Source organism: Rhineura floridana, chromosome 10, assembly GCF_030035675.1.
Source record: "Rhineura floridana isolate rRhiFlo1 chromosome 10, rRhiFlo1.hap2, whole genome shotgun sequence".
Lineage (NCBI taxonomy): Eukaryota > Metazoa > Chordata > Lepidosauria > Squamata > Rhineuridae > Rhineura > Rhineura floridana.
Window position 1 is genome coordinate 85043055 of NC_084489.1, and position 23763 is coordinate 85066817.

General features: G+C 43.5%; 1 protein-coding gene across 10 annotated transcripts in view; it reads right to left on the minus strand.

Annotated features, from left to right (window-relative positions):
- The window catches only part of OBSCN (obscurin, cytoskeletal calmodulin and titin-interacting RhoGEF), a 277846-nt gene that overhangs the window by 113129 nt on the left and 140954 nt on the right, over nt 1–23763 (minus strand). For 8 of the 10 annotated variants that reach the window (XM_061585960.1, XM_061585958.1, XM_061585965.1 and 5 more), the window contains 9 exons: nt 19620–19886; nt 18838–19104; nt 16668–16934; nt 14546–14815; nt 13028–13294; nt 8861–9127; nt 6921–7187; nt 4982–5254; nt 1371–1637 (listed from right to left, as the gene is read on the minus strand). In XM_061585960.1, coding sequence (XP_061441944.1) covers nt 1371–1637; nt 4982–5254; nt 6921–7187; nt 8861–9127; nt 13028–13294; nt 14546–14815; nt 16668–16934; nt 18838–19104; nt 19620–19886 — 2412 coding nt within the window. The remainder of the gene's footprint in view (nt 1–1370; nt 1638–4981; nt 5255–6920; nt 7188–8860; nt 9128–13027; nt 13295–14545; nt 14816–16667; nt 16935–18837; nt 19105–19619; nt 19887–23763) is intronic. The other 2 variants (XM_061585961.1, XM_061585963.1) reach the window with 2 other exon arrangements.

Sequence of the window (23763 nt, forward strand, 5' to 3'; positions counted from 1 at the left end):
ATAAAGCACTTTAGGGAACTCAATGCACTTTGAAAACATTAGCTAATAGTGCTTATCCCGGTTATCCTTACAACAGCCCTGTAAGGTAGGCCAACATGACAGTATTACTGATCCCATTTTGCAGATGGGGTGGTTGAAGTTCAGACAGTGACTTGACTAAGACTCCTCCCCCCCTCAGTGAACTGAACCTGAGTCTCCCCAGCTTACATTTTGAGCCACAACATTACAACAGATCTTTCAAAAAATGGAAATGTACTGCCTTCAAGTCAATCCTGACTTATGGCAACCCTATGGTTTTCATGGTAAGTGGTATTCAGAGGTGGTTTACCATTGCCTTCCTCTGAGGCTGAAAGGCAGTAACTGGCCCAAGGTCACCCAGTGAGCTTCATGGCTGTGTGGGGATTCGAACCCTGGTCTCCCAGGTCATAGTCCAGCACCTTAACCACTACACCACACTGGCTCTCCAACAGATCTTTAATTATCCAAATATGACTTCATTATATTTTTGCATGACCAGGCAACCAAAAACTAAGGGGAGTTTAGAGAAAGCAAAAAGGACATGTTGGGAGAACGTTGGCAAGAGATGACCTGGGGTGTCCCTTTAAAACTCTTGCAAACCTTTTTTTCCACAGCATTCCTGCAAAAGGTAAGAAGAGCCTGGAGGGCATGTTTTCACCCTGGCAGTCTCATATTTCCAGAGGCCAGAGAAAATAGCTAACTCTAGGGATGGGGCAGAAATTCAAGTCAGTTTACATTTTCATGCAACCCCACCTAATTCACACTTCCCACAACAGTACATGAACCAAAATGCAGATGCCCCTCAAAATTTGCACTTTTCCAAATTTTGCAATGCAGTTCTTAAGTAATGTGTACCAAAAAAATGCAGATACTAGCGTTGAAGTGTGCACAAAAATGCACTTCTTAGTGAAAATACTATAACAAAAAATGCATTATATTAGGGGAAATGGCTTGCAAAATGTGCATATCACAGAAAATTGCTACAAAAATGTGTGTATTAGGAGAAATTCATACTCATCAGGCCTTTTTTTAAAAAAAAATATCAACTCATGTGGAAATGTAGAGAACTGAATTTAAAGACTGAGGGGGGTGATAAGAAACTGAGAGACACCAAAACTGAAAGGTTCATCCGTCCCTATAGCTAATCCAGCCCCTTTTAAAAAATAGGGCCCTCCCCAATGTTGTATGATCTGGAATGGTCGACAGCTCCTCAAGTCTGGCTCCAGCTGATATAGAGGGAAAACAGCTCTAGGCCATGGAAAAAGAAGTAATTTGCTGCCCACGGTCAATGCTGCTGTGAATGCTCCCTCTCATTCCTATGACAGTCTTCTTTCCATCGTGGAAGACCTCACCTTGAACATCAAGCATAGCCACCACTCTAGTGCCTCCAGCTTCACAAGAATAGATGCCGGTATCCCTTGGAAGAGCGGGCTTAATTTTCAGCTTGGCCACATTCCAGTCCTGCTCAATTACAATTCGCTGGCCATCTGCATGAATCCCCTGGTCGTTCTTCATCCACGTGGCCTGTACAGGCCTAGAGTACTGGCAGATGAATTCTGCTGTGCCATCTTCGTCGATGATAATGTCCTGCATGGGACTGACCACTTCAATGGTTGGATCTGTCAACCGACATGTCAGGAGGGACATGGATTAGTGCATCCTTTGGCGAATGGTTATGGGCACTATTATTATTTTTTTAAGTACAGTGAACTCAGCATGAGTGAAATGCATGAAAGCAGTTGAGAGGAACCATCTAGTTTGCCGAGTTTAGTGTTTGCTTGTGTCAGCAATGAGCATGATGGAAGCAGGTGGTTAGCTATTAAGGTAGCCGTCTCGCCATGTGTCGCTGGGACATTTTAGCTGTATCTGTGTTGGTGCATTACCAGAGAGTAGATTCACATCCAGCACACGTCTGATCCATAGATCTGCACCACGCCAAGCACCTTAACTCCCTCCCAACCATAGTGCCTACTGCAGCCAGAGGTTAACATAGTATGGAAATACAGCAACGTTATCCAGATGTGGCCACAGCATCAGTGGTCAAATTGAGGAGGAGAGGAGCAGAAGGAACACAGTGGAGCTGCTCTTTAATTAATATTTTACAAGGCTAAAAAATCTGGCTAAAAACTGGGAGAGTCCAAGATCCAGATCAGAGTGGACAGGTTGTGTCCTGGATGGGAATGTTTCAGAAGTGATGTGAGAAGAGTGAAAAAACAGACAGGGGTCCTCAGAGAAGAGGTGAGATGGCACTGACTACACTAATGAAGGACAGCTTATTGTACATTTAAGTCCATGCATTTGCCCATTTACTCACACACTTACAGCTGGCTTTTGAAAACAGGCAAAAATTGGACTAAGATACTGACAGCAGCCTATTCTTACATGCAGAGCCGCCCCTAGGCACCGGGAAGCGGGGCAGTTGTCCCGGGCCCCGCGCTTTGAGGGGCCCCCGCCCTTGGCGATCTGCATATAAAAGCAGCAGCCGTATCCTCCTCATGGCTGCAGTAGCGAGCTGAGGGGAGCACAGAAATGAGCCAGGAGGAAGAGGTGCAGCGGCTGTCTCCTGATGGCCGCGGTAGCGAGCCGGGAAGGAGAAAACCTCGCAGCGAGAAACGCTAAGCGAGTCTACAACAAAGGCTGCAAAAAAGGGAGCCGCGGCCAAAAAATACAAAGCCGCCGCCGCCGCCGCCGCCAACGAAGGCTGCAAAAAAGGGAGCCTCAGCCACAAGCTCCTAGCAGCTGAAATACAAAGCCTCCGCCGCTGCCTGGGGTAAAAGAATTTATATAGAGAGAGAAAGAATGTGGGGGGGGGGAACTATGCTTTTGCCCCGGGCCCCGCACATGCTAAGGGAGGGCCTGCTTACATAGCATATGTTAATGCACAAAAACCCATCTAGAATGGTAAGGTTGTGAGTTGAGGGACCAGTGCATCACTTGTGGACTTACAAAGCCTGCTTATTGTTGGCATACAATGAATGAGAAGGAAAGAATGTCTCGACACTCTCTGAGAAAACCTGGCCTAGACAGAAAAAAAACAGCAGACGTATAGAGAAAAGGCAAACAGTATGGAGATGGCATCACCGCCTGAAACGTACGGGAAGTGTCTGTTAAAGCCTTTAATATAAGCATGGTTAGAATTTCACTAGTATTTTATTTTCCTGGCAAAGCACACTTGCCACACTTGGGTTTTTTATATGTTATGAGTAGCAGAGACTGGTCCGTTACAGCAAATGAGGCTGTTGCCCCACTAACCTCAGACTGCCCTTAGCCAGCTCTCACCTATTTATTTTATTTTTTTTATTTAATTAAGCTTATATACCGCCCGACCAGCAACAGCTCTCTGGGCGGTGAACATTAAAAATACAATAAAAATAACACAAAACTGTACAGTCTAAAATCAAAATATAATAATTTACAATTAACAGGAATTAAAATGCCTCAGAGAAGAGAAAGGTTTTAACCTGGCGCCGAAAAGATGATGGTGTCGGCGCCAGGCGCACCTCCTCGGGGAAACCATTCCATAGTTCGGAATGCCCTAGTTACAGCCAGGCCAGGAGGCGGCCCTGGGAGCCAGCTTCATCCCCTTTAGACTCAATGTTGCCCCTTGTAGAACTCAGCAGGGGACAAAATTAGCATGAGTTTGGCACTTCCTGCTATTGCCTCTGGTGCCACCTGCTGTTGGTCTCTGTTCCTTCCATCCTACCGGCCCCAATGGGTACCAGTCACTACTGGATCTATCCTTTTCTATCCATTTTGCTTGATGAACGAAGAGTACAGTGTAACTTGAAAGCCTGGGTTTTCTTACATCAACATAAGTTGATACAATAAAGGGAATATTTTGGGTTGTATTCAACCATGTCTTACTCAGTGTAGACCCACTGAATGTTTATTATTATTATTATTAATGAACCTGTTAGTCATGTCTATTAACTTCAGTGGGTGTATTCTGAGTAGGACTAGCACTGAATACCATGCTTTATTATTTCCTTCATGTTGATTATTCTCTTAAATTATTATACCTGTCTGTCTCACACTCTGCTTGATTTCTGACTATGAGCAAATTCCAGTGGGATACTTGAATTGAGAAGTACAAGCTGGCTTTTGCAACCCTCAGTACACTTCTTACAGGTAGCAGCCATGCCATTAGGGGCCAAGGTGTTCATGTGCAAGAGAGAAGTGTCACCTTTCAGAGCTTTTACAGCCATAAACCCCTATGGGAGTGAAATGTTTAAAACTAGTAACTGTACAGCTCTGTCAATTTCTGTCAGTTTTATATCCATAGGAGCGGGGAACAATTATTGGGGGGCCTAACGTGCAAATACATGCACAAGCCAGATAAATGTACGTCCCAATAAAGCACTGGGCCACAGTCACATCTGAATGCACATTCCGATGTGCATAGAACTTCCAGCAACAATTCCTAAAAGCAAGGGCATCTGAGACACACTGTGGAATTTTCCCAGGTTTCCAAGCCTAGGACTGATAAGTGGAAAGGGACAGGTTTTGCATACTCATATTCAGGATCAGATCTCTAATTTAATATGTACGCTGCTGGCATTCATCCACCTGCAAAGCACTCCCGTTTGTATCACCTTCTCAAGCAGGATCCTTCTGCCTGGCTTTCTGTGCTATGATCATGCGAGTCAGCAAACAATTCAGAGCTTAAAAGCATTTCATACTTTCCTCCTGACCTACAGAAGGCCTTGGGAGTGACCCAGCCCCCCCCATTCTCCTGTGCCTGCACACTGTCACTGTTTGTGATCATGAACTATTACTAGTACTGGAAGGAATAGGATACCACCAAATCTCCATGTTGTAGGATGACAGCTAATAAGGTAGCTTGTTAATGCATGCCTACCAGTAGCCATTTTGCAGAATTTTGTTAAGGGTCACCTGAAGCCAGAAGCAGAAGCAGCGTGGTTTGTGGGTGGCCCATCGGGCACTTCAGTCAAAGCCATGATACCTTTGATTAATAATTTAGCAGAGGATATGAGGGGCCCCGCTCTGAAGGTCACAATCCCTGAATCATTGGGCCCCAGGTCCTTTAGTGTCAAAGAATAAATTTTCCCATCTTGCACAGAGATTTCATTCACAGGGCTGCTTTGAAGGGGCGATCCATCCAGCCACCATTGTACATTTTGCATGCCGGAACGTGAGAGTTCACAGGTAAAAGTGGCCAATTCTCCCGCAAAGACGTCCGTGTTGCTTAAACCAGCAATTATCTGTACTTCCTCTTCTGCGTAACAGAGCAAGAGAATGCATACCAAGGGAGAACAAAGGCATAAACACACATGCTCAATCCTTTTACAACATTGCCAACATCCACCACTTAAGCAATGGACTTCATTAGGGGATTTGCAAAACCTCGATTCCAATAGGACACCGAAGAACACACTTACACAGAAACACATTCAAGGCCAATGATTGAAACTCATTTTTTCATGGTGAAATTATTATGGGTTGACACCTCCTGCTGTGCCCACTCGCCATGTTGCCATGGGCTTGAGGGCTTACCTGCTACGACTGCATCTCACCACATCCTAAATAATACTAGGAAACTAGGTTGAGCCAAGATGTTGTGAGCTGTGATTTGTTCCAATGTTAGCTTTCAAAAAGACCATGAGTCTACAACAAAAGTGAAGTAAAATTCATCTCATTGGAACTCCCATCATGTGAAGCCACAAGCACACACAGATATTTGGGTAGGCACAGAACAGTCATTCACATGATAGCACTATGACAACTATGCGATGGTAGGGATCAGTTAGCAGAGCTTTTTAAATCAAGAATAATTCTCTTGTCACTTCAGCTAATATTCTAAGGGTCTGCTCAGACATCACACACTGACTGTATAAGGAAGTCTGAAGTTAGCTGATCTGTTGCAAACCTTAAACAAGACCAAGCTGAATAGATGGGATTTTGGTTTCTCACAATCAAGCAATTAAAGCATTTTATCGCAACAGAAAAATATTTAAGCCCTAACATGCAAACTTGGAAGATGAGCCTGCTCTTCTTTCTTGGAGGCTGTATTTGGTATAGATGGTTTAGACTAGAGAATAACAACAACAACAACAACAACAACAACAATGGATACAACCAAACCTTTTTCAAAGGTAAGGGTTTAGAAAATTGGTGCTTGATGATCCATCTAATTATACAGTGGTACAAACCTGTTGACAGTTTCTTGGAGCCAAACTAGATGATAGTGTGGGACATGCGTAACAGTTTCTTAAAAACAAAAAAGAGCTGAAACGCAGCTGTAGGAAGCCATTAATTTCATATTGTGTGTGAGATGCTTAACCCTTTCCCCTCCCACATTTCTCCACTCAAAATCACCTTTCCAAGTTGCTTTTCTCCTCACAGGAGATACAGAGACCCTGTGACTTCACTCCCACAGGTAGGAAAGCAGCTGGGAAAGAGGTTAATCTTGGGTGGGGAAATGGCAAGAAGGAAACAAGATTATCCAGCCCCTCCCCTCTCTTCCACTCCCAACCACAACTTCCTTTTGTCAAGAGATTGTTCACATGAGTATTAGAAGTATTCTTTAGTTTAGTCCTTGTAGAAGAACAAAGTGATTCCTAGTTGTAAATGGTATCTATATACATATGTTAATCTCTGGGGAGGGCCTTGGCATTTTAATTGGCCTGTATATGTTTCAAGTGTTCTGTCAATACCAGGTGGCAGTGACTCCTGTTTTCACAGTCCTGGGACTATGTTAAGTGCTGGTCCACACGTACATGTCTGTCACTCAATGAGTGCAGCGTTGTGACAGCTTGTGTTTCAGCACATGTTTTGGTTCTGGGTGCATGATGTGCTGCTCTGGAACCAGCGTGACTTACAGTGTTTTGTGGACCACATGTACATTTGGCCACAGGGATACAGCCAAAGTATGGCCAACGCACCTTGTACATAAACGGAGCCTGTGGACAGCTCATCTCCCGTGCTGCAAGTGTAGGGACCACAATCTTCAGGCTCCAGATCGTGAATGATCAGCTCAATGCTGGTGCCTCTCTGCCACATCTCATACTTGGCACTGGGCTGCAGGACAACGGCTCCTTTCCGCCACTCAATGGGAGCATCAGGTTTGGAGATCTCGCAACGCAGGACAGCCTTTCCACCCGTTTCCGATTCTACATTCTGCAATTCCTCTTTAAAGAGCACTGGCAGAACTGCAGGGAAGAGAGGAGGGTTGAGGCAATGACCTATCAAGTGGAGGGTGGGGAACGCCCCAGTGAATTGGGAAAGACTCGCGGGCACTGCGCATGGCCGTAATTAATGCAGCACAAGGAACTGTGACAGGATGCACCCACACCAACCCCTGGCAGAAAAAGAATGGCCATATCTCAGTGGTAGAGTATCTGCTTTGCATGCAGAAGATCCCGGGGTCCATCTCCAATGGCATCTCCAGGTGGGGCTGAGAGGGGCTCCCTGCCTGAAACCCCGGAAAGCAACTGCAAGTCAGTTTAGACAATACTGAACTAGATGGACCAATGGTCTGACTCCATATAATGAGGGCTTCCTATGTTCCTGCGCTCCCAAGGCATGCTGCACTTGGCAGGGATGCTGTCTATGGCGACACTGCCAGAAATGGGTCAATCATGCTGGCTATGGGGTGGCCAATTCTGGATGAGCCTGCAGGGTTTTGAGCACTGCCCAACAATAATGAGTCCAAAGTTCATCCCAAGAGCCCAGAGGGGGTTAAGATTGGGAGCAGCCAAGAGTTCGGCCATATGAGGGCAATACCTTTTACCTAGCCTCTGACAGTTCTTCCACGCTTTAACCAAGGTGTGCTAAAAAGTCTTCCCAGAGTTTCAGTCATGTAGAAAAGCACGTTGTTAATGGCAACCATTAACCCCAGACGCAGCAGTAGGGGTCTAAAGGCTTGGGCGTTCATGGGGGGGGTACAGTTCCCCGTCCCTGGATGAACCATAATCCCGATTCCCAGCTTTGATTCTTTGTTGTTGTTGTTATGTGCCTTCAAGTCGATTACGACTTATGGTGACCCTATGACCCTGTTCAGATCTTGTAAGTTCAGGTCTGTGGCTTCCTTTATGGAATCAATCCATCTCTTGTTTGGCCTCCCTCTTTTTCTACTCCCTTCTGTTTTTCCCAGCATGATTGTCTTTTCTAGTGAATCATGTCTTCTCATGATGTGTCCAAAGTATGAGAACCTCAGTTTCATCATTTTAGCTTCTAGCGACAGTTCTGGTTTAATTTGTTCTAACACCCAATTATTGGTCTTTTTCGCAGTCCATGGTATCCACAAAGCTCTCCTCCAACACCACATTTCAAATGAGTTTATTTTTCTCTTATCCGCTTTTTCCACTGTCCAACTTTCACATCCATACATAGAGATCGGGAATACCATGGTCTGAATGAACCTGACTTTAGCATTCAGTGATAAAGTTTCTAGCATCTTTGTGTGTGAGAGAGAGAGAAACTCATCTGCTCCTCCCTTTCAGTGTTTTACTTTTGCACCCCACCACCACCGCAGAAAAATCCCCCTATCTGCAGGATATGTTCTAACTATGGTTTTCCTACCAATACAAGTAAATAAACTTGATGATGATGATACAAGACAAACAACTGTTACATCTCCAGAGAAGAGTAATTTGTAAATACTGCACTTCCCCAGTCCCCAAGCAGGCAGATGGATTCAGAACCACCCCAACAGTTGTTCATCTGGGACCCCAGCAGAACACTGAGCCTCATTTATCTTAACCCTTATCTGAGCATATGAACCTGAACACTGCACGGCATGTTAAACAACTGAGCCTCAGAAATGGAGAAGGAATGTGTGGAATCCCTTATAAACTATACATAAAAACAAAGCTGGTCTCACCTTTGACTTTCACTGTGGCGGTTGTCTGTTGGTCTCGTGAATCACAGGTGTAATCTCCAGCATCCGGAGCTTCCGCGTCGTAAATTAGGAGCTCCACAAAGTTCCCTTCTTGCCTGAGCTCATACTTGTCACTTGATTGAAGCGCCACATTCCCTTTCCTCCAGGCCACTGGAGCCATGGGCTTTGACAGCTCACAGCGCAGCGACAGTGTGTTCCCTGCCTCAACCTCTTTGTTCTGGAGGCCATGTTTGAAAAGCACAGGGATTGCTGAAAGGCAACACACATAAACTCTAAAGAGAACTCACTTCTGAGAGAGTCATTATAATCAACAGCTCTGATTCTATCCTAACAACGCCTCCTTCTGGCTTAGAATAAGTAGGGCAGGAAGAACGTGACACAAATAAGCACGTACCTTTAAGTTGTCTGGCCAAACAACTTGCCCACAGCCCATATTTCTATGGCCTAAACTCAGCCCATATTTCTATGACCTAAAATCACCAAAAAGTTTATTTATTTATTATTTGATTTATATCCCGCCCTTCCTCCCAGCAGGAGCCTAGGGCGGCAAACAGAAACACTAAAAACATTTTAAAACATCATAAAAACAGACTTTAAAATACATTAAAAGAAAACATCTTTAAAAACATTTTTTTAAAAAGCTTTCAAGACATCTTTTAAAAAAAAGGTTAAAAACATATTTTTTTTTTAAAAAAAAAGGGTTTAAAAACATATTAAAACACAATTCCAACACAGATGCAGACTGGGATAAAAACGTGATATACTGTGAAGTGTGTGTGTGTGTTATCAATAATAGTAATGGAATTTTTAAAAACTAAAATAAAAATCTGTTCATTCCTAAAGATCTCATTTTTTTCTTTCCGCCTGTCTGAGCATGTTAGGGTTGCCAGGTTCATGGCCTGAGACTGATCCTGTATCTTTAGGAGAAGAGAAAGTCAGCCAAGTGCAGGTGGTCTTGCCACACTGTAATGAGAAAAACCACAAGGTGGAATTCTCCCTTCCCCCTGCACAACTTTTAAAGATACAGAAGACCTCTTGGAGGCTGGGTCTGGCAACCAAGAGGTCTTCTGTATCTTTAAAAGTTGTGCAGGGGGAAGGGAGAATCCCACCTTGTGGTTTTTCCCGTTACAGCGTTGCAAGAACACCTGCACTTGGCTGACTTCTAAAGATACAGGATCAGTCTCAGGCCATGAACCTCACAACCTGAGCATGTGCATTTATGACAGCTGCATGCCTACGTGACAGTCACAGAAAACCTCCGTCTTTCCTTTCCTCTGCTGTCTAATTAGCTAAACGATGCTGATTTGTTCTGGGATACCTATGTGGTTTGTCTTCTTCTGACCAAGGTCCTGTGAACGGTTAAGAGAGTAGCTGACCTCCTTCCCAGTTAAACTGGCTTTGTCTTTTAAAACGGGCGGGATTTCTCAGTTGATGTAGGAGGCATGCAGAGCCAGAGGGAGTGAGTGCTCCTCTGGGTTTCAGAAAGGGAGCCTACTGTCTCTCAGTCAAGTTAATACCCAGAAGACCATGAGGATTCCTCATCTTCTGTTTGAAACATACATCTGAAGCCGTCCATTTTAGGATGGGGTTAACTTTGAACTACAGCTGGTATAGCACATTGGGGAGGAGAGCCTGGCTGGGAGTCCAGAGTCTGTGAGTTCAAATCCCTGCTCGTGTCTCCTGGGTGTAAACAGCCGGCTAAAGATCACCCCCACAGGGAGTGGCTCAGGGGTTATGTGCCCTGCCACATGTGCAGCCGTGGGCAAGCGGCATAGTCCCAAGGAGCCCAGTTGCCCCCCAGCTGGCAGTTGCGGACAAGGAAGGGGCCGGCTTGTGCAGCTGTGGCAAGCTGAGCAGGCCCTTGCCAGCTGGGGAGGACTAGCCTCAGAGGGAGGCAATGGGAAACCCCCTCTGAATACTGCTTACCATGAAATCCCTATTCATAGGGTAGCCATAAGTCGAGATTGACTTGAAGGCAGTCCATTTCCATTTCCAGCTTTGAACTATTTGCCTGAAACTGTGATGTGAAAGCCTCATGGCTGCACCAAGATCGTTGAGCCACATATTGTCATTGTTGTGTGTTCTTATCCATTTCTGTATTTTAACTTTAAATACCTGTAAACTCAGATTTTCATAAATAAACATAATCTGGGTGGCATATTAATTCCTATCGATCCTCCTACATCACCAGTATGGTTCATGCTATTAAGGGGTTTTAACCTTCCCTAGTTAGAAAGAGTGTTTTGGACACCATTTAAATACTCAGGTCCAGATTGGTTCTTTTATAAGCAGCCCTACTAGGTAAGTGGAGGCAGCTCATTAAAGGTCATCCTGCTTTGGGGGTCTCCATAAGCATCAGGTTGACGACTGAAGGACACAGTTTGCTAGACTAGATGTCCCTATGCGGTCTGATCGAACAGCTGACTCTTGTGTTTTTGTGTGTGTGTGCCTTCAATGCACCCTCACCTTCTACCTAAAAACTATCACAGGGACCCCAATATGTGGGCCTTTTTCCAAGCTCAGCCTGAACTTGCCTGCAGTGACTGGTTATGTGACCTGGCTCGCTAAAGGACTGGAAGGCTAGCGTGCTCAAAAAAAATCATGGTTTTATGTTGCAAGACTTCCCAATTCCAAGCTACACACCTCTTTTGCCTTCGTAATTTGATGTGTCTGCTCACAGACCAGAGCACATTCAAATCAGGCTGATGGAAGAAAACACAAGCCTCCTAAAAATGTTCATGCTGCATGTTGATCCTTTTTAGGGATGTGTGAAAACCGCCCTGCTTGGCTTCCAAACCCATCAGGGACAGGCGAGCATACCCGGCAGAGCTTGGAAAAGTTACTTTTTTGAACTACAACTCCCATCAGCCCAATCCAGTGGCCATGCTCGCTGGGGCTGATGGGAGTTGTAGCTCAAAAAAGTAACTTTTCCAAGCTCTGCAGTGTTGAGCATACATATGTGAGCCTCCCTATGGTTGCTATACATGATGCTGTACATCTCATTTCCTGCCAGTGAAACCTGAGGCTTGTAGTTCAAATCATGTCTCCCAGGCAGGAAAAAGACTCTGTGTCGTTTGCATTCCACAGAGTAACAAGCCGGCTGCTTTTAGACTATATTTTTCCCTCGCACAATTCAAAGTGCTGGTTTAAAAACCTTAAATAGCTTAGGACTAGCAGTGGAGAGTGGTGCCTCCAATATAAGTGGGGCAGTGAATCCACTCTGGGTTGTACTCTGAACTTTCAAGGAGCTGTCCTTCAAAGTTTGGACTAAAACCTGGAGCAGATTCACTGCTGCACTAACAACAGAGCTATTAGTCTCCACTGGGGAGCAGGTCAACTGAAAGATCTCCTTCTCTCACATATACCCGCCCAAACATTAAGGCTCTGCTCCGGGTCTCCCCTACAAATGAAGTGAAGCAGGCCACCACTAAGAAAAGGGTCTTTTCAGTACTGGCCCCCCAGTTCCAGAACAGCCTTTCCAGAGAAGGTCACCTGGTGCTACCTTTATTGTCTTTTCAGTGGCAAAGACCTTTCTGTTCACCCCAGACCTTTTCAAGTTTCACAGTCTGGGTCCCTCAGTTTTAAATTGTTTCATTTTTTTAAAAAATGGATTTGTTATTGTGTTTCAGCTTTGTAATGGATTTGTTACAGTTTTAACGTTTTAGATAGCGTTTTATTGTCATTTTATAACAATATATATAAATGCCCCAATTGCACTCAGACATTGCCGTTCAAACAGGGGTGGAGGGCTGGTCACAGAAGCACCCTTTGTCAAATGCTTGGAGCAGCCCTAGCCTTCGTACACAAAAACACCAACACACATTGGTCCCTTTCCTCTCATGTTCATAGGACACTAGCTTAAATTCTCAGGAGAGTTTTGAACATTTCTGGGTTGCTTTCAGATTTCAGTAAAGGCAACATTTCTTATGGATCTGGAGGCTTGCCTGAAGGCAGAACATCCAAGAACTTCAAGGGAAGTCAAAAGAGTTTTGATACGCCCAGAGTTTAAGCATAATCAGTTACTGTAATCTTTTTCAACAATTCTTTTCTTAATATTATTTCTCCCAACAACTTGCGGACAGCTTCACACTTTTATGCTGTTACACTAGAGTGCTAATCTACTAATCCGCTGTGAAGACAGGTCCTCACCTTTAACCTTGAGTCTAGCTGCGGTCTTCTTGTCAGCTGCGCTACAGCTATATTCTCCCGAGTCTTCAGGGACCACAGCATGGATGATCAAAGTGTGGGCAGTTCCTTCCACTTTAATTTCAAACTTCTGGCTGGGCTGGATTGTGGACGAACCCTTGTTCCATTCCACATGGACACCAGGTTTGGAGAGGTCACAGCAGAAGGTGGCCATGCCACTCTCATCAACGTCCATGTCCTCCAGCTGCTTTATGAAGATGACTGGCGCAGCTGTACAGAGGGGAACAGAAGCCTTTGCTGGGAGGGTATATTTATTTATTTAAATTATTTATAACCCGCTCTTCGTTGTTTACACGATCCCAGAGCAAGGAGCAACATGGGAGGAAGAGTGGGATATAAATGTAAGAAATAAATAAATATTACAATACCATAAAACAATATTTGTTTAAATACAACTTAATATAAAAATCAAACGAATAGACTAACATAATTGTATTCTACTGTATTTTGTTGTACGTCACCCAGAGTGGCAGATTAACCTCTGCCAGATGGGTGTCTAACAAATCTAATAAATAAATAAATAAATTACATTAGCCAAGCAAAGCGCATCACTGTAGTCAAATGCTTCGGTGAAAAGCTACATTTTTATCTCGCGTCAAAACTCTGTTGGTGCTGATGGTACTTGAGAGGGCAGGGAATTCCAGGGTTGGGGTGCCACTACTAAGAATGTCCCTCTCAGGAGCCACAATATACAGTATCCCAGAGAACTGTGGTACCATGAGGTGATTCCCCCGATGACCTCAAATTACAGCACCTTTCACTGACCATTTAATTGTTCAGAAAACTTATAAAATGTTACTCTTGTACCATTCCCATTTACCATTTAGGAAAAATAAAATTATGCTAAGAAATAACAGAAGATTCCCTCTGCCTAATGTCCAGTTAGGACTGTACATTATGTTCCCTGGCTGTAATCAACTTTTATCTAATAACACCTCTGTGGGTACTGATGTTTGTAATTATTATTTTGTTTGGTTGTTTTGTTTCATACATATAAATGTAATTAAAATATTTTTAAAAAGAGAGAGATGGGGAAAATAATTGAAGTTTATATATATATAGTTATGAAGCAATTCAACCAAGCAAAATAATTATTACAAACATCAGTATTCATGGTTTCATTAGATAGAATGAATAGAATTAGTGGTATCTGGTATCACTGCTTCCAAGCAGCAAAATTCATCTCAAAGGAATCCCAGGTGTTGCACTTAAATTTAAGTTTGTCATTTGGGTAGATGAACACTTTTTTTAATTAACAAGCTTTTTCTGATTGATACATTAGTATATTGCAGAATCCAGAATATTTTGACAGGGGCCAGAATGAAGCAGTTTATGGGCCCAGCAAAGAGAGATCCTCTCTAAAGGATTGGTTCACTTATGCTGCTCAGTTACCTGGGCTTCATTTGTAAAAGCAGAGCGAGTTTTGGAGCCAATAACTGGAAGAAGTGTTAGCTCACTTACATTGCACCATCAGCTGGGCCTCAGAAGAATTCTGGCCCACTTTGAAAGTGACAGAGCCAGAGTCTTCGAGGGTCACCTTCCGCAGGGTGAGAATGTGAAGTTTCCCTTGAACTTCAGTCTCGTTCATTACATTGGACTGGAGAGGGACACCATTCAGACTCCATTGCACGTCCTTGGCTTCCTCCCGAGAGACCTTGCACTGAAACACTGCGTCTTCATTTTCACACAAGGTGATATCTTTCAGGTCCTCCACTATGGTGGCTGGGACTTCTAAAACCAAAACAAGCACTTCTTCAGACCTTTTTTTCCATATCTCTGAGTACAGCTTTCAAAAGCAACTGTTAAATGATATCAATAACATTTGTCTTCTGCAGGAAACACATGAATAATCATGACGTGGCCATTTATGGATGGCATTAGCTTGGAGAGGTAACAGCACCACAAAGTGCTGGTTTTGACCTATAAAGCCCTATACGGCTTAGGTCCAGGCTATCTGTTAGATCGTATCTCCCCTTATGAACCTGCTCCGCCTTTGAGATCATCTGGTGAGACTCTTCTCTCTATTCCATCTTCTTTGCAAGTTTTTCTTGCGCAGACACAGCATAGGGCCTTTTCAGTGGCTGCCCCTAGATTATGGAACTCTTTTCCCAATGAGGTTCGTACGGCTCCCTCGTTATCGTCTTTTCGTACTCAGTTGAAGACTGTTTAGACGGGCTTTTAATTAACAATGTTTATCTATTTTTAATCTATTTTGGATTTAATGTACTTTTAACTGTTCAATTGTATTCTTGCTTGATTTTAATTGTTTTGGTTTAGTCTAATTGTGTTTTAATTGTAAGCCGCCCTGAATCTTTGGAGAAAGGGCGGGGTATAAATATTTTAAATAATGAATGAATAAATAAATAATTTAGAGTACTACTTGGTCAAGAAGAAGAAGAAGAAGAAGAGCCTGAGGCAACAGTAGGGAGTGAACCTGTCAATTTCAGTTTCTAATTTTTTTTCCGATCTCAAATTCAGGTCTCCATTTCCATATCAGTTCGTGATTTAAAAAAAAAAAACCCTCATGAAAAATTCATCAGCATTTTAGTGTAGATTTCTTCTCATATATTATTTATTTATTTATTTATTTGATTTATATCCCACCCTTCCTCCCAGCAGGAGCTTAACTGTATACACTTTTGCCTAATATACACATTTTTGGAAAGCAATCTCCCCTAATATAATACATTTTATTTATTTATTTATTGTTTTCAGCACCAGGTCAAGACTTTCCTCTTCTCCCAGGCATTTTAGCATGTGTTTTAATTGGCTTTTAAATGTGTTTTTAAATTTGTATATTTGTTTTTATGTTTTAATTGTAAACTGCCCAGAGAGCGTCGGCTATGGGGTGGTATACAAATGTAATAAATAAATAAATAAATTTTATTTATTAAATTTATATCCTGTCCTTCCTCCCAGGAGCCCAGGGCAGCAAACAAAAACACTAAAAACACTCTAAAACATCATAAAAACAGACTTTAAAATATATTAAAACAAAACATCTCTAAAATCATCTTTTTAAAGAGCTTTAAAAACATCTTAAAAAGCAATTCCAACACAGCCGCAGACTGGGATAAGGTCTCTACTTAAAGGGCTTTTAAAAAAACTTTCACTATGCATTTTCATGCACACTTTATCCTAGTATATGCATTTCTGTGCATATTATTTGGCTGGAGAAATGCATTGCAAAATTCAGAGAAGTGTATATTTCAAAGGATGGCTTGTTTCAGAAAGGGCAAATTTGGTAAGCTTGCCTTGAATGAGAACTGAACTGAATTTTTTCCGCATCCCTAAATCATGCTAATGAACAATATTGGATTCCCCCTGCCTAATGTTTAATCAAGACCATATTTTCCCTGTCTCTAATCAATGTTTATCTAATGACACCTCTGTGGGTACTGGAGCTTATTTTATTTTATTGTAATGCATTGTTTTTGTTGTTTCTTCTCCTCCTTGATTTTATGTTAACCTTTATGTTTTTAAAGCTCTGTAAGTTGCTTGGAGGCTTTTCACATAGCAAGCAGCTAACAAATTGAATAAACCATCATGCAGCGTCTCTCAAAAAGACAATCCAAAGCCTTACCTTTCACCAGCAGGGAAGCAGCAGTCTTGTGGTCTCCTGCGTCACAGGTGTATTCCCCACCATCAGCAGCACTCAGCTTCGAAACAGTCAATTCCACCATGGTGCCTGCTTGCTTCATTGTGTACTTGCCACCGGACTGTAGAAGGGATCCTTCTTTTTTCCACTGGACAGGTGCCCCGTGTTTAGAGATCTCGCAGCTCAGGGTGACAGTGCCACCTTCAAGTGCCTCCTGATTCTCAAGCTGCTTAATAAACATCACTGGCAAAGCTAATAAGAGAGAAATGGAAGAGGTGGAGGAAATTATGCACGGTGGCTCATAAAGGTTCCTTCCTATGGCAGCAAGAGATCATACTCTAAGTTCAGGACTCCAGTAGAGCCTGCTTCTCCTAGGGGAGTTTGGAGGAAAGAAAAGGATAGCAAAGGACCAGACTGGCTACAGGAGTGCAAACTCTTTGTGGGTCTGAATGCAATGAGAGAAGAAAGAGAAATGTGATATTTTATCTGTGAAAACCTGTTGCTTTTAAGCAGACCCCATGGGGAGGGAGGAGGGCACCTCATGTCAAAGGGGACCAAACACAAAGTCATTTTCATAATCCTGCCTCCAAGGCAAGCGGAAGGAGGAACCCATCCCTGGGTATCTTCCACCATTGAAAGATAAATGTCCAATTGCTTGGGAGGCAGGAGCAGTGCAGAAATTAATGGAAATCAGAAGCTGTGGACATATCCGAGAAAGTGTGAGTCATCGCATTGCCAATGAAGCTCTTCCACTACAAAAGAGACATTGAAGGACGTACACCAAACACATTTATTGAAAAATGGAGCTTGTTTATTAATTATTGGGATATAAAATTCCAAGGTAAAGCCCAACCTTGTCTAATTTTTCACTGACATAACCTCACATCTCACAAATCATAACAGCAACCAAAGATAACAGCTAATAAGTAACACATTGTGCTCCCTAAACATTTGTCATCTTATGCCATTATTTTTATGTTTTTATAGATGGATGAAATTTATATTTGTGTAATGCTTTGAGGGGGGGCTGCAATTATAATTTTAAGAAAATTACTGTAAAATGGCAGGGTGGCTTGATGGGCATGCTGGATGCTCAAAGTCCAGTAGACTGGACCAGATAATATGAAGGGAGTTGCTATCTTATGTGCAGGAGAGGCCTTCCAGTTCCAACATTACCAGCCCATGGTTTTTGACAGAGACATGGGAGATAGTGGGGGTAGGTGTTGCGTGTGGTGGAATTTACAAGTCAAATATTGGCTGCAGGGCCCGGATATCAGTTGCTTCTTTGCTTACTGAAATATGCACAGAAACATCCAAAACAATATTTTAAAAGGCCCCAACCTTAAAATAAACTAGAAGGACACGGGGCACAATCCAGCCCAAATTAAACTTGTTTTAAGCCCCACTGACTTCAACAGGAAAAGACTTAAGCACATGCTCTTAACAATCCAATGTGTGCATCAGTGAGATTAAAAGTGCTTAAGAGTTTAGCTGGATTGTGCCCGTATTATAATACAACAGCAGTTATGGGCAGTGAAAAAAATTAGACCCCTCAATTTTGGGAGAAACAAACGCTACCTAAACAAAACCACCCATAACAACACCTTGCCAGTGGGCATTAAGCAATTCTAGGATGGGAAATTATATAGCGTTGGCCAGTAGCAGCCGCTGAGGTGGGAGGGGCACCATTGTTCTCCCAGCTTCCAAACATGGTGTGTCGCTGATACTGACCGACAGGGGGAGAGGGAAGGGAGAGCCAAGGCCCAGGGAGCTGTGCACAATGTGCAGCAGTGGAGCCAACCTGCTGCTCCTGCTGCCGTGCACCTCGCCACACCTCAACCCATGCAACTGAGTCAGGAGCACTGTGCTTGGAAGCCAGGAGAGGGACGGTTCCCCACCCCTACTGCCTCTTTCGCTGCTGCTGGTATAGGCACTGCCCCCAAGTAATCCCTACCCCTTTCCCCTTCCAGTGGACAGGCTACACGTGTGGTCCAAGCCATAAAGGGTTTGAAAGATAATAACCTTGAGCTGAGTCCGGGAGCCAATGCAGTCAAGCAAGCATTTGTGCCACATGCTGTCTGAGGTCTGCTCGTCGACATTCCCCAGTGCAAGGCAAGTCCTAGTAGCAAAGTTGAACAAAAGGTAGCCCCCTCACCTTTCACAAGCAATGATGCTGTGGTCTGCTGGTCCCCAGAGTCACAAATGTAGTCTCCAGAGTCCTCAGGCTGTGCATTGTGAATGAGAAGCTCCACGGCGGAGCCCTTCTGCCTCATCTCGTACTTGTCGCCGGGTCGCAGTTTGGTAGAGCCTTTGCTCCACTTCACAGGCACGTCGGGTTTAGAGAGCTTGGCCAGGAGGGTGACGGTTGAGCTTTCCTCAACTTCCTGGCTCTCAACCTGGATGTCAAACCGAACCGGGAGGGCTGAGGGCCATAAAAGGGAAAGAGATCATTGTGAGCTAAAGACAAATTTCATTTGGGCTTTGGTAATGCCCAAAGTTGTCAACTATAGATGGGGAGAGACAGATTGGCAATTGCTCTCGTGTCTAATGAATATAAACAATGTTTCCTTTATTAAAAACAACATTGACCTTGATTAAAAACAACAACATCTTTACACAAACAACTAATTTACAATTATGAATAAATATCAGCCACCTGCCTCTAGACTAAGGATGGAGCAGAAATTCAATTTAGTTCACATTTGAACCCGAATCTGCCTTAACTTTTATTCATACCCTATAAAGCTTATGGCTGTCGAGTTGTTAGCCACACAGGGCTCTGATGTCCTGAACATTCACAGTGAGGAAGAATAACTAGTATTTTTTAAAAAAGAAAAACACAATTGGGACTTTAAAATGACAGATAATTAGGAAGGATGATTTACAGGGTCATGTCAGTACAGATAACAGGACCTTTAGGTTTAATAAAACCCTTACCTTCAACAGAGATGGTTGCTGTGGTCTTCTGGTTTCCAATGTCACAAGTGTATTTGCCAGAGTCCTCTGGTTTCAAATTATAAATCTTAAGGGTATGTATTGTTCCTTCCTGTGTCATTTCATACTTGGAGCTTGGAGAAATCACTTGGGTGCCCTTCTTCCATGTTGCCGAGACATTGGGCTGGGAGACCTCACATTTCAGGATGGCTGTGCTGTCCTCTTCTGCCTCTTTGTTGGCCAGCTCCTCTTTAAAAGTGGGAAGCGGGGCTGAAAATACAAAATATGAAGGGTTTTTTTTAAAGGGACTGACAGAAAATATGGTCCAGTTGCATCATAATGCCTTAAGCATTAAATTCCAGACCTCATGCGATAAGTTCTGCAAATTTGGAATTCAATTAATTTTTCTTACTTTTATTGAAACCTTTTGCACAAGAAATATTTTCAGTCTTGCATGATCACAGTGCTTGTTAGAATAAAATTAATGGAGTCTGTCTTTGCCACCACACCAAAGAAGACTCGGGACACAGACATGGTATAATGTTATATTTATTAGAATATAAAAAATATTAAGCCAAAATCCAATTCAATCAAATTAATCCAATTTAACTCCTTCGGGCAGGTGAGGTGCAGACTAAGTAGTAGGGAATACTCCCACAATCTTAAAATAGGTCAGTCACCTTGGACTGTAACTCCCCACCAAGGATGTGGGAAAAGTCATCCCTCCTTGACTTTCTCTGAAATGCTACCGGTTCCACGCGCAGGCCCAGCCAGACAGGCCCAGCTTCGCAGTCTCAATGCGTGGATGAGACGATGGTGTCGGGTGGAAGGGTTTGGATTTGTTAGGCACTGGGGAACATTTTGGGACAAGCCGGGCCTGTACAAAAGGGACGGGCTCCACTTGAACCAGAATGGAACCAGACTGCTGGCACTTAAAATTAAAAAGGTAGCAGAGCAGCTTTTAAACTGACTGAGGGGGGAAACCCGACAGGAGCTGAGAAAGGTCCGGTTCGGAATAAACCTCCCCCCTGGGATAAAAACCAAAGAAATGATGAAATTTTAAAAGGGGTAGGCCTAGAAGTAGGCATTGTGAGAGCAGGGGCACAGGATATAAATTCAGAAGAGCAAAATTACCACAGGCCTAACCACAAGTGCCAAAGACACTTGAAGAGAGACACTGCTTACAAGTGCCTGTACGCTAATGCTAGGAGCCTGCGAACCAAGATGGGAGAACTGGAGTGCTTGGTCTTAGAGAAGAGAATTGATATAGTGAGCATAACCGAGACCTGGTGGAATGGAGAAAACCAGTGGGATACGGTTATCCCTGGATATAAACTATATCGGAAGGACAGGGAAGGACGTATTGGTGGCGGAGTCGCTCTATACGTGAAAGAAGGTATTGAATCCAGCAAGCTCGAAACCCCAAAAGAGGCAGACTCCTCCACAGAATCGTTGTGGGTGGTGATACCGTGCCCCAGGAGGGACTTAATACTGGGAACGATCTATCGTCCCCCTGATCAAAATGCTCAGGGAGACCTGGAGATGAGATATGAAATTGAGGAAGCATCCAAACTAGGAAATGTGGTAGTAATGGGTGACTTCAACTACCCGGACATAGACTGGCTGCATATGTGTTCCAGTCATGACAAAGAAGCAAAGTTTCTAGATATTCTAAATGATTATTCCCTAGATCAGTTGGTCATGGAACCGACCAGAGGGACGGCAACCCTGGACTTAATCCTCAGTGGGGACCGGGACCTGGTGCGAGATGTAAGTGTTGTTGAACCGAATGGGAGCAGTGACCACAGTGCTATTAAATTAAACAGACATGTAACTGGCCAATTGCCAAGAAAATCCAACACAGTCACATTTGACTTCAAAAGAGGAAACTTCACAAAAATGAGGGGATTGGTAAAAAGAAAGCTGAAAAACAAAGTCCAGAGGGTCACATCACTTGAAAATGCTTGGAAGTTGTTTAAAAACACTATATTAGAAGCTCAACTGGAGTGCATACCGCAGATCAGAAAAGGTACTGCCAGGGCCAAGAAGATGCCAGCATGGTTAACGAGCAAAGTCAAGGAAGCTCTTAGAGGCAAAAAGTCTTCCTTCAGAAAATGGAAGTCTTGTCCAAATGAAGAAAATAAAAAAGAACACAAACTCTGGCAAAAGAAATGCAAGAAGACAATAAGGGATGCTAAAAAAGAATTTGAGGAGCACATTGCTATGAACATAAAAACCAACAACAAAAAATTCTATAAATACATTCAAAGCAGGAGACCATCTAGGGAGACAATTGGACCCTTGGATGATAAGGGAGTCAAAGGTGTACTAAAGTACGATAAGGAGATTGCAGAGAAGCTAAATGAATTCTTTGCATCTGTCTTCACAGTGGAAGATATAGGGCAGATCCCTGAACCTGAACTAACATTTGCAGGAAGGGATTCTGAGGAACTAAGACAAATAGTGGTAACGAGAGAGGAAGTTCTAAGCTTAATGGATAATATAAAAACTGACAAATCACCGGGCCCGGATGGCATCCACCCGAGAATTCTCAAAGAACTCAAAGGTGAAATTGCTGATCTGCTAACTAAAATATGTAACTTGTCCCTCGGGTCCTCCTCCGTGCCTGAGGACTGGAAAGTGGAAAATGTAACGCCAATCTTCAAAAAGGGATCCAGAGGGGATCCCGGAAATTACAGGCCAGTTAGCTTAACTTCTGTCCCTGGAAAACTGGTAGAAAGTATGATTAAAGCTAGATTAACTAAGCACATAGAAGAACAAGCCTTGCTGAAGCAGAGCCAGCATGGCTTCTGCAAGGGAAAGTCCTGTCTCAGTAACCTATTAGAATTCTTTGAGAGTGTCAACAAGCATATAGATAGAGGTGATCCAGTGGACATAGTGTACTTAGACTTTCAAAAAGCGTTTGACAAGGTACCTCACCAAAGGCTTCTGAGGAAGCTTAGCAGTCATGGAATAAGAGGAGAGGTCCTCTTGTGGATAAGGAATTGGTTAAGAAGCAGAAAGCAGAGAGTAGGAATAAACGGACAGTTCTCCCAATGGAGGGCTGTAGAAAGTGGAGTCCCTCAAGGATCGGTATTGGGACCTGTACTTTTCAACTTGTTCATTAATGACCTAGAATTAGGAGTGAGCAGTGAAGTGGCCAAGTTTGCTCACGACACTAAATTGTTCAGGGTTGTTAAAACAAAAAGGGATTGCGAAGAGCTCCAAAAAGACCTCTCCAAACTGAGTGAATGGGTGGAAAAATGGCAAATGCAATTCAATATAAACAAGTGTAAAATTATGCATATTGGAGCAAAAAATCTGAATTTCACATATACGCTCATGGGGTCTGAACTGGCGGTGACCGACCAGGAGAGAGACCTCGGGGTTGTGGTGGACAGCACGATGAAAATGTCGACCCAGTGTGCGGCAGCTGTGAAAAAGGCAAATTCCATGCTAGCGATCATTAGGAAAGGTATTGAAAATAAAACAGCCGATATCATAATGCCGTTGCATAAATCTATGGTGCGACCGCATTTGGAATACTGTGTACAGTTCTGGTCGCCTCATCTCAGAAAGGATATTATACAGTTGGAAAAGGTTCAGAAGAGGGCAACCGGAATGATCAAGGGGATGGAGCGACTCCCTTACGAGGAAAGGTTGCAGCATTTGGGGCTTTTTAGTTTAGAGAAAAGGCGGGTCAGAGGAGACATGATAGAAGTGTATAAAATTATGCATGGCATGGAGAAAGTGGATAGAGAAAAGTTCTTCTCCCTCTCTCATAATACTAGAACTCGTGGACATTCAACGAAGCTGAATGTTAGAAGATTCAGGACAGACAAAAGGAAGTACTTCTTTACTCAGCGCATAGTTAAACTATGGAATTTGCTCCCACAAGATGCAGTAATGGCCACCAGCTTGGATGGCTTTAAAAGAAGATTAGACAAATTCATGGAGGACAGGGCTATCAATGGCTACTAGCCATGATGGCTGTGCTCTGCCACCCTAGTCAGAGGCAGCATGCTTCTGAAAACCAGTTGCCGGAAGCCTCAGGAGGGGAGAGTGTTCTTGCACTCGGGTCCTGCTTGCGGGCTTCCCCCAGGCACCTGGTTGGCCACTGTGAGAACAGGATGCTGGACTAGATGGG